At 32.8% G+C, this 11,711-nt stretch overlaps 1 protein-coding gene across 1 annotated transcript in view; it reads right to left on the reverse strand.

Moving 5' to 3' along the window:
• Nucleotides 1-11,711, reverse strand: part of Scn7a (sodium voltage-gated channel alpha subunit 7) — an 85,268-nt gene that overhangs the window by 16,394 nt on the left and 57,163 nt on the right. The window contains exons 15-17 of the mRNA XM_063259206.1: nucleotides 9,975-10,412; nucleotides 7,151-7,253; nucleotides 5,153-5,304 (exon numbers count right to left, since the gene is read on the reverse strand). Coding sequence (XP_063115276.1) covers nucleotides 5,153-5,304; nucleotides 7,151-7,253; nucleotides 9,975-10,412 — 693 coding nt within the window. The remainder of the gene's footprint in view (nucleotides 1-5,152; nucleotides 5,305-7,150; nucleotides 7,254-9,974; nucleotides 10,413-11,711) is intronic.

An 11,711-nucleotide genomic window follows, 5' to 3' on the forward strand; every position in this document is an offset into this window, starting at 1 on the left:
GATTTTGGGTATTTGTGCTTCCCATTCGCTAAAATCTAGGAAATATGGATTCAGATGCACCTAAAATAGTATTTTAGTAGATGCAGCATATTTTCACTAGGATCAAAACCAATATGTTTTTAAAAATCAATTTTCAACCTCTTATGCCAGTACACTGATAGGAAAAGAAAGCTGTTATCAAATAACAAAGAAAATTGAGTTTTGTCATCATGAGAAAATAAGATGTTGCATCAAAATGAGAGAAGGGAGAAACAACAAATAAAACATGAATGAAACTTATCTACGACTGCTGAAGTATAAATAATGGCTTTCCATGGGTAGTGGGGAAGGACCTCTGAAGGCCTAGAATATGGTTCTGGAGTTCTGTCCATGTTCTGTTTAACAATCCAAGTGGTAGTTACACAAGTGTCTTGACTTTGTAAACATCTCTCACACTGGACATGATGTCTTCTCTATGTATGAGAATGGTCATTTAAAAAAATGCTTCACATACAGTACAGTGTGGCTCCTAACCATGACTTTATCATCTCTATTCTGTATCTCATGATAACTGGTTCTTGTGTATCCTTTTCTGATCTTTAATCAAATGTACACAAATTTACTAGTCATTCCAGTTTTCCTGCTTACCTATGTGAAAGGGAGGGTATCATCCTACATGCTTCTTTTTTCACTCTGCTATATCTGAAGGCATTGTGATATCAGTCAGACATCAGCTGCTATGTTTTTAAAATATAGCAGTATTTCACTGAGTGATTGTAGTCTAGCACATTTTAACATTCACCTGTCATGAAGTCTTACTCATCTCACCTAATCTTTGTTGTTGAAATAGATAACCTCATAGAATAACCTTGTAAACACAATTAATCTATGTTAGGATATCTGTAGTATATTCTTACAGAATTAGAATTGCTGTGTTTAGGGATAAATGCATTGGTAGCTTATGAACACTTAATAAGATCTTCAGTTTTATTTAGAAAAACTTTTACTGATATCTGTTTACGTGATTTTATGTTCTTTTATTCTAAGTATAGAGGCACAAGATAACTGTACAGTCAAATTTTAAATCTCTAATTGTAAGAGAATCCATTTCTCTTACTAATTTGATTTATTTTTGCACCTACCACACTGGTTACTTATTCTGACAATGACTAATATATTGTCAGTCTCTAAAATGTTGTTATTTTAAAATTTTTTTCTAAATAGTTATATAAGTTGTAAAGCAAGGAATTTTAATAAATAGCTATATATTGCAAAATATTTGAAACACTTACAGGAAACAAAGATCTGTAATTTTTTCCATGTATCATAGTGAATTTAGATCTCTTTAGGTCACTGTGTCTATCTAGCTCATTCTTTATTATTATTAAGTTTATTCTAGAATAGGACTGTACTCCCCTTAGTCACTCATGGAATGATATTTACGTTGTTCTCTATATTTTTGCATCATGAATAATCCTGCTTAAAGTGTCTGTGTAAAAAAAGACACATAATATGGACTTCCGGGAGAACATGGCAGATAGATACAGCAGCTATGGAGGCTCTCTGAGATAGCCAGCTTAGAATCCAGGAACGGTGTGGTGTGAGGAGTCCTAAACAAGGGAAGATATACCTTGCTGACCCAGGAACAAACTAAGCTGGAAATGCAATCCCGGTGCTACAACCGGAACAGACAAAATCTCAGCGCCGAAGCTGGAACCTGCAGCTCTGGAAACCACGATTTGAATTTCCTGCTGCCACTGCTGTGTCTGAATCACTTCAGAAGGGACAGAGATGCGAAAGCTCTGAGTGGGAATCGGCAAACAGAGTTGAGAGAGGGACTGGCGGGAAGCCCTGCGTCAACCAGCAGTGAGTGAGAGGAACGGGGACCCTTCCATAGACAAGGAGGCTCCAACAGAGGGTGTTCTGGGACTGGGCAGACTAGTCAGAACAGAACAGAACAGAACAGAACAGAACAGAACAGAACAGAACGCCTTAGTTGTATATTCCCCTCTCAAGTGGGATTGGTGGGGAGTGCTTGGCCTGGGTGATGCCACGGACTAAGACCCAGTAGGCTAGCCCAAACCAGGTCCCAGCACCTGGCGGTACCCCCTAGCAGTGAACCTTCAGTAGGTTGACCTGGAGGGGCAGGCCCAGCAGAGGCTGTCTAGGTCTGTGTCTCCATAGTACACTGCAGGGGGAGGGAATATCTAGCCAGCATGATTCAAACAAAGTGTAACTGACAAAGAAAGAAACTGGGCCTCATATATACGCCTGTATGGAAGGAACAAAAAATATGAGAAGAGGAGGCAACAAGAAAGGGTACTCAGCCCCCAATCCTGAGAACAATGATCCAGGAAAGGTAAATGAAAAGGAGACTACAGACAGAAAACATGCAATATCAGACACAGCACCAATAGACATAAAATGATATCTTTGGAGCCTCATAGACGAGTTCAAAAGTGAAGTATTTAATGAAGTAAAGTGAGATATAAGTAGAATAGTTAGAGAAATGCTAAGCACTGCCTAAGAAAAAAACAGATGGTAGAATGGAAGGACAGAAAAAAAGGGGAGAATTGTTTGATGGAGAAAATAGAGAAAACATAGAATACGTGAAGCAGGTTCAAAGAGATTACCAGGAAACTAAAAACTCTATTGAAAGCTGGCATAATAGCTTGAAAGAAACTAAGGATAGATTATGTGAACTGGAGGACAGATTTGTAATGTGGAAACATGAAAGTAAAAATTTCTTAAAAATAACAAGGAAACAAACAAACAATACAAAGGCTAGAAGATGATAAGAGGATCTATAACTTAAGAATTAAGAATGTAAAACAAGAAGTAGGGACACAAACAAATGAACTATTCACAGAAAGGCTATTCACAGAAATAATCCAGGAGAATTTCCCTAACTTAGCAAAAGGTAAAGATACTCAGATGTATGAGGCATACAGGACCCCAGACACCTATAACCCAAACAGAACTACACCCAGGCATATAATAATCAAAATTCCAGAAATTCATTATAAGAATAGAATATTAAAAGCCATCAGAGACAAGAAACAGATCACTTACAAGGGGACACCCATCAGAATTACAGCAGACTTGTTGGCACAAATCATCAAATCACGAAGAGCATGGGGGGGAGGGGAATAATTCAAGCTTTGAAAGATAATAACCTCCAGCCAAGATTGATATAACCTGCACAACTGTCCCTAGAAATTGATGGAAAAACAAGGTGTTTCCAGGATAAAGAGGAACTAGGGGAATTTGCAACTACCAATTCAATTCTACAGAGAATACTGCAGGACATTCTAAAAAAAAAAAAATACCAAAATTCCAGAAACAATGGCAGAGAGGCCACAATGAATGGAGCAGAAAGCGAAATGAAGAAGACAAACTGACAACTAATGACAGAAAAAGAGCTCAACACAAATGAGGCAGAGAAGGTTGGATGGTAGGAACAGCTATTTTGGAGAAAACAAGACATCATAATAGCTAGTGCTAATTTAATATCATCTTGTTTTGAAGTCCCATCAAGCTTTTGTTCTGTCTCCATCAGTCTTAACATGTTGTATCTTATTGGATTTTATTATATGTGATAATATAAACAAAAACTTTTATAGACAAGGAGATTGTACAGAAACCATTGTTCATTTTCTGTTAGTTGATTCTAAATACCCTGTAATATTACCATTCTCTTGAATGGTTTTACATTGTCTTGCTATGTTTGATGCTACAGTATACGAAGTTATACTCAAAGAATTCAAGGAAAGAGACACTATGGTAACTACTTTTATGTCGGGATATCTTGTGGTGAAACACTATTTTGCTTAAATGGTTATGTTTTGACCTGTGCTGTTTTGTTGTTATGTCCGCTTTTATCTCAATCTCCTTTTTTATTTTTATCTTTTTAATTAAGGGAAAATAAATAAAAAATAGCAGGATATATTATAGTAACCCACTTTGATTTCCTATTAACTTGATTTGAAACCCTGTATTGCTCTGATCATCTTGTTTTGACTGATTTTCCTCTATTCTGTTTTTCTTGATAGCACCAAGTTCGAGAGTATAGGCAACAAATGTGAAAACAATAAGATTCACTCTGACATCCATTTTGGTTTGACTATTATCTTCTTTTGAATGTCTCCAATGTTTTGGTTTTATTGGTTTTGTGCTTTACTGTTTTGTTCAATTTTATTATAACTGATGATTTAGGCAAGTCTTTTTAAGATAGCAAGAGGCATTATGGTAACCATTGTTGATCGCCTATATTTTGTTTTTACATTATATATTATGTCCATCCTTTTGATTTGATTGACTCTGTTTTGTTACGTCACATTTGATTTTATTCTCTGCAAAAAAAGTAGTAAGAACTGTGGGAATAATAAAACCCAAATTGTGTAATTGTCATTGTACAAAAGAGAGGAAAAGAAAGTGCTCTAAAGGATATAACTGCATGTATATTTAAGTGTATAAGATAGATAACTATGTTACTGAGTTTTGTTGGATCATTGAACAGAATTGTTTGCAGTGTCACTGTTTGAATGTCCACTTTATATGCTTTAATTTTGTGACTTGAACAACTATTTCTAAGATGACAATATGTAATCTATTAACTAGTGATTTCCTACTGTTTATTTTTCCTGAAATTCTGTATAACTTGTACCCTTTTTCTGTTTTTTTTTTCTTTTTCTCCTTAAATAAAATTAAAAAAAATACACATAATAGCTACCTTTTCTTACTGAATAGACCACAGAGTACTGGCACAATATAGAAATTTTGCATGTACGTCATTAAACTGTTTTATCAATGAAACTTCATTGAAATCAGAATAATCAGGTATCTATTTGAATTCTATTTCTCATAATGTTTATTTTTAAGCTATATATTTCTGTATTCTTAATTTAATATTAACATTACATTTAATACGTAATGATATATATATATCATTACGTATTATATATATATATCATTACGTAATATATATATATATATATACAGGCTTTCTAAGAAAGTATACCATAGAAATCCGAAAGCTAAAACCATAGACCATGATATCTGATGCCATACTAATTATTATGTGAAAGTGATCGGGCAGGGTAGGTTTCTGCATTATAGACTTATGACCCAGTTGTACCTGTCAAAGCACTACTCCTGCCGACAGCTCACTTACCAGAGCTCCGGTGCTGAGCAGAGTGACAAGGCCAATGAAACACTTAAACCAACTGTTCTCCACTATTTTGCAGCAAGTTTTCCTTATATTCTGCCAAATTTTCTTTTTTTTATATTCTTTACTTATTTGACTAGGTGAAGATCTCCTACGATCTGCCAAGAATGAAAACAATTAAGGACAAAAATCTAGAATACTCATGAAACATAAACACCTCAAACTTCTCACCATCGAAATATGACTTAGGAGTTATGTTTTGGAACTTGTCTATTTATAGATTCTATTGTAAGTGGTCTCTGATTTCTAACATTTGATTTTACCTCTGCTTTAGTGACTATAGTGACCTAGGAGAGAAACTTCGACTTGTGGGTTGACAGTAATAGTGAAAACTAAATTGAAAATGGCATGAATGATATCCCCTTCATCTGCAAAATAGTCTGAGAATAGAACTAACTCTTTTATCTACTAAAAAAAGTACAAGCATATAAATCTTTTGAGTGTTTCATTTTGATATAATCCCTGAAAATTCACTCTCTCATAATTCATTTGGCATTATAACAATTTGTATTTAAAAACTAAATGCTTGCAAGATGTTAAGAGGTAAAAATATTAAAACATGTTTCTTTGATTTATAGTTTTTAAGTGACATGGAAATAGGAAATTTGAGTGGGACACTTTTAGGGAGTAACATGAATGCTGAAATACTTTGTGGGTCAAGGTGGTATTTATGCAATCGAACTCTGCGTTTTGGTTCAAAGAGTTAGTAAAAGAAAATGTGAGTCTAGATAAGGGAGCTATTAACAGCAGAAAGTGAAGAAATGGATGTGTGTATGTATTTTAGATTAAAAACTTTCATTTTGGTGTTTTTTTAGTGTCGAATTACGCACCTCCATTTAAAAAAATATGCAATACTTTTGTTCCTTTGCCATTGATGATGCTTATTCTAGACTTCAAACTTCTGATCACAGATTCTTACTTTGAAAGCAGGAAATGGAAAACTTAGAAGTTACCATTTTGATGACTTTACAGGAATTTTAGATGTCTAAACTTACAAGCACCTGCTTGGTAAGTGCAAGGTCCTGAGTGGGATTCTTGATGCCAAATCAAAAAATGCCTAACCTTGCATTAATTTTTAAATTTTACTTGGAAACTAATTCTTTCAAAGGTGTGTGGTACATATCTAGTGTGTCAAATGCTAAGGCCATATATTGTATTTTGATATGCATATGAAATATATAAATATTTTGCTATTATGATGTGTTTTCCTAAGAAAGGTATATGATGCCTTTCAGAATCAACACTTTAAATATTAACCTCAATTCATGAGGCTACAACATCATGCTCTATTTTAATGCACAAAATTATATTACTAGTATAAAATTAATTATGAAGTGTATATTTACCCACTTTTTTATACCATAAAATACATTTTGAAATCAACATGATCAACAATGGTCTAATTGTAGATCACTACCTATAGTTATTTTCTGATATCTCTGTCAGCTACATACAGCAATGATGTAGGATGATGAGGCAGATGATCTTATTACTGAATGCTGCTTTGTTGAGGAAGCAGCATTCTCTCGCTTTCATAGCATTCTCTCTTTTCATAGATTGTCCATACACGTATCTACACACGAACCTACACACATATGCTAATTTAATCTTTTGTGGAATTCCAGGCTATTTATTGTTTTTGCACTTTTGGAAATAATCAAACAAGAGAGTAAATTATTCCAGATTCTAACTTGGCAACTATTACATTAGACACTCTAGGAAACAGGCCTCTTCCTCTGTTTCCCAATTTTGACTTTTTTTCTTGACATTTAATACAAGTGTCTACTAGGATATGGGTGGGCATGTGCACGTGCCCCACACAAGTTGTGCATATCTCTTTGCTAAACAAATAAACACATTAAGATTAAACATAAATCCAATAGTATTGTTTAGGTTAAGAATTTAGTATAATTTCAATACAATTACCAAGGAAACTTTTCTTACCAGTTATTAGATGCTTTAACCTTTCATGTTCATTGACCATTTCTTCTTCAGAGGTAGCAATATCAACTGTACTGCATTCAGATGAGCTAGATTGCTTTATTTTCTAAAATGAGACCCAGGAAAAATTTGTAGTTGATGCTTAATTTTGTCACTGAAGGTAAGATTTATCTCATTTTTAGAAGAAAAATTAAGTACAGAAGGAATAAAGATATATATATATATATATATATATATATATCAGTGATTGTTGAAGTTTATTTAAAATACTTTAATCTAAGATACTTAATTTAAACTATAATAAATTTAGATCAAAATTAACAGTAAGATAAAATTAATTTGATAAGGTTGGAAATATGCCTTAATGGTAAACACTTGCCCAGCATGCCCAAAATCCTGGATTTGATTTCTAGCACTATAGAAATTAAAAACAAATAAAAGCCACTTTGTTAATAAGAGTCTACCTCAAACTTACAAAAGTATTTGGGTACTAAAATTTTTAAGCTACTTGCAATAGTGTTATAAATGTTAGACAAGAAGAAATGAAATAAATTATTCCTTTATACTAAATATGAATAGGTAATACAGCAGTTAGTTTTACTGTAAAATCCAACCAATACATTACTGTGTTTGCATTTATTAAATAGAAATTCCTATGAAATTATCATGAAATGTAACCAGAAAATTATATAGAATATTTTCTAATTAAAACAAAGTCAAGGTAAGTATATTAGAGTATTTGGTAAAAACAGACATTTATTATATAGTTAAGAAAGGTTTAGGTAAATTGAAAAAAGCAATAAATATTTTATTATACCTATTAATCTTATATACAGAGAGTATAAAAATGTAGTTAAAAAGTTTTTCTTTTGCTTCAGTCTACTTTGAGCAATTGTTAGTAAATATCAGGTTGTTTAATTAACAAAATAAATTATTCAGAAAAATATTACTGAAATAGATTTTTTTAGCTTTAATTTCCTTTATATTTTCTCTATTTCTGTTAAAGGCTACAGTGATGGATTTATGTAGAGTGAACAATAAATACACAGTATGTATGTTGGCATTCAGTGATTGAAATTTGGCACTTTACATTTATATTTTTGAGCATTAAAACACTTGCAGATAACTGTTTGATGTGGTTTAAAAACTCCATAATTTTCCACATTTTAAACATAAGTCAATTAAGATCCAAATTATGAATTTCTTTTGGTAGATTATATATTGGCATGAAAAAGTAACAATAATATATCATATATTATAAAAATATTAGAATACCTCATGAAAATTTTGCTATTTGTACGCACATAGTTTTGTAATAAAAAGGATAAGAAGTACAAATATCAAATAAACACATGTATTTCTCATTATAACATTGTATACAATTTGTTTTATTCTTTAACTTTCCCATATCTACATGTTAAATATTCATGCTACATAATACAAACAAAATCTGACTAAATTAAATGCAAAAGTAAACATATATATATCAATCAGCAAATCTTCTATGAGTACTTGACCAACCAACAGCACCAAATAATCATGCAACCTAAGTGGTGATTTGAAATTTTAACAATTCTTGTTATTTTACGTTATGTTACATCTTTTCTGTGTATTTTGAGTTCACAGTTTCTAAAGAAACTATCAGGAAGTTTCCAGGGATTTCTCAACATGATTAATGTGTGTGTGTGGGGGGGAATTTTGTACAAACTAGAGAGACAGTAGACAAAGTATTCAGATAAAATCAATAAATGTGATGGACAGGAATTATCTGAGCCTTATAATGTATTAATTAAAATTTAACTAAGTCAAAATATTGGCCATGCTAAAAAGTGAAAAAGACTCTCTTCTGGAAACAAAATTGCATTCATCAGGTTCCAGAGGACTCTGAATCTTTGAATCTCAACTGCTGATAGAAGATCACATAGAAATTCAGAAGTTATTGCAGAGAGAATCTGCCAAACCAGAAGAGCTCTATATGGAAAATATGGCACCAGGTATACTGCAGACCTGAAAAGACACTTTTCCTTGGCTTTGTGTAGCCTGAAATGATTCCTCAGGGGCCCAAAGCAAGACTCCCACAGTGCAAATGCGATCTCTGTACATTTAGGTTTCTGTTAAATTATACTACCTCCTACACCATTATGATGTTTGCAAATGGAGACAGTCTTTTCTAAAGATTATACATCTTACAAGCTGAGTAAGCAGCAAGTAAATGCCAATTTTAAAATGTGTCCCCGACTTCTTTTCTTAGCTATTGATTTATAAATCCACACAAGCTGTAGTTTTTTCTTTCTTTTTATTCAATTTAATCATGTGTTTTTATGTTACCAAAATGAAATAACTGGTATCTTATAATTTAAGCAAGAGTCTTAGTGCTTTACTAATCTCAGTTCACATTTAAAGATGATAAAGCCCAGGAGGTTTGGTGATTTCACCATTCATACATATTTGTCTTTAAAAACAGATTTTTCAGTATGCCTTTCATCAGCCTAAGCTACCTGCTTACTGATTTGTAGAATTTCACAATTATCTCATCTAATTTTTCTAAATGCTACACATATTACACAATGTTCTATGTATGGTTACAATTGAACAAATCTTTCTTATTCTTTATATTCTTCTTGAAAAGTTCAACTTTATCCCCCACTTACATATTAGGAAAAGAACCTAGAAATTTTAAGTGATATTTTCAAGAGGAGAAAATCATGAGCTAGGAGTGGTAGAGCTTGTATTGAATGGGTAATCTGGATCTGGAAACCCATCATGGATTTACTTCCTAATGAAGAGTATCATAAAAAGCTAGAAAACAATAAGGAAAAAATCTTACCCCTTTGCTGTCTTCATGGCCTGACCTGCTCTGAATTTCCTTGTTATCTGCATATTCTATATCAGATTCTCCTGAAGCAATTGGTACACTCTCAGAGACACTGGGACTAGGGATAAGTGACTGGCTCTCATTTTCAGTCGTTGTGTTCTTCTCTGTGTTGCTACTTTTTTCCTTTTCTTTGGGGAAATATTGAGTATTGCTCAGTTCAGAAAGTGTATGATCCGAAGTATTCTCTTTGACATATGTATCATTTACATGGTCCACTGTTTTCTTTGGAACATTTTGCTTTTTGCACAATATTTTAAGAAGAACATAGTTTAGTCCTTTCTTAATTCTAGCCATTGCAAGTTGAATATTTTTTGCTTCACTGTCCTCTTCAGGTGTTGCATCTCTATAGGAATTAAATGCACTCACAAATCCCAGAAACAGGTAAAGGATCTAAAAAAGTAAAAGCAAGTTAAATGTATCTCCTTTTTTTCCTTGTAAACGAAATAAAACAATCTTCCATATATGTGGATGAGTGATCTGAAAAGTGAACACGTGCTCCAGAGTGCTGTTCAGTTCATCTGCATCAGTGGTGTGTCGGGTGCCATCCTGAGCTTGTCTAATCAGAATTCATTTTAACCTCACAACAGTGTGTACAATGAATTGCTTTTCTTTCACAGATGAACAGGCAAGGATTATGCACGTTAAATATTAAACTTACACGCATCTGACTCAAGTCTTCCTTATTCCAAAACTTCTTCAACCATTGAGCCAGGCTATTTTACTCAAGAAAAGGTAGTGAACTGTTACTTTAGGCAGCTACCGCCACTTCAGGCTAATCGCCTGCTTCGGGAGCTATCCAAGGTGCTGAACACGTACATAGTGATTCTTTTTTTTTTCTTTCCTTTTCCTTTTCCTCTCTCTCTCTCTCTCTCTCTCTCTCTCTCTCTCTCTCCTTCCCTCCCTCTTTCTCTATCATAAGTAGACATGTGCACATATGTACAAATGCAGCTAGAATTCTAAAAGACTAGAAATTAATCTAGTTTAACTGTTCAAAATGCTTTAGAACTGTGGTATAAGGAAAGAACTTTATAGCAATGCAAACTCTTACTCTTTTATTGGGATGTGCTACAAATTAAAAATAGGTTTACCTCTTAAATATTAAAAAAAAGTAATAACCAGGCTGCAAATGGCCCCAGTTATGTAGAACTGATTACTTCTAATTTAAGAATTAATTAAAAAGGGTAGGAAAAATATTACATTATATAGGTAGCATAACATTCTTCTATTGGAAAAATTATAACAAGGTTCAAAACAAACATTTATTGTTTCTGTGTTGTGGGACAAAAAGTGAATTAATGCATATAAAACAGAATATTTGAAAGTTTTCCCTGAAATTTGCTCTCAGTCTCCTAAAAGATAAACACATAAAAAGTGAGAATTGAGCACTAATATCAAAATCACATAGGTAGAAACAGAAGAAAAATTTATTTGGTTAAGTAATTATTTTCCTGATTCAGAAATGAATAAATGTGGATCAGAAATATATCAAATATTGAGATTTTTTCTTTTAATATTATTCTAATTATGCCTTGATATATAATTTATAAATATATGTAGAATAACATACATACTGAAGCTCAAATTTAAATTCAATTTCATATTGTTTTTAATTTCTTTTCATGTTTTTAATCCCTTCTTGCTTGGTTTACAGAACTGTACTGGGTACAATAATTCACCTGGTGCCAAATA

This window comes from Cavia porcellus, unplaced genomic scaffold (genome assembly GCF_034190915.1).
Source record: "Cavia porcellus strain 051 isolate PalLab524CR breed Dunkin Hartley unplaced genomic scaffold, mCavPor4.1 scaffold_12, whole genome shotgun sequence".
NCBI lineage: Eukaryota > Metazoa > Chordata > Mammalia > Rodentia > Caviidae > Cavia > Cavia porcellus.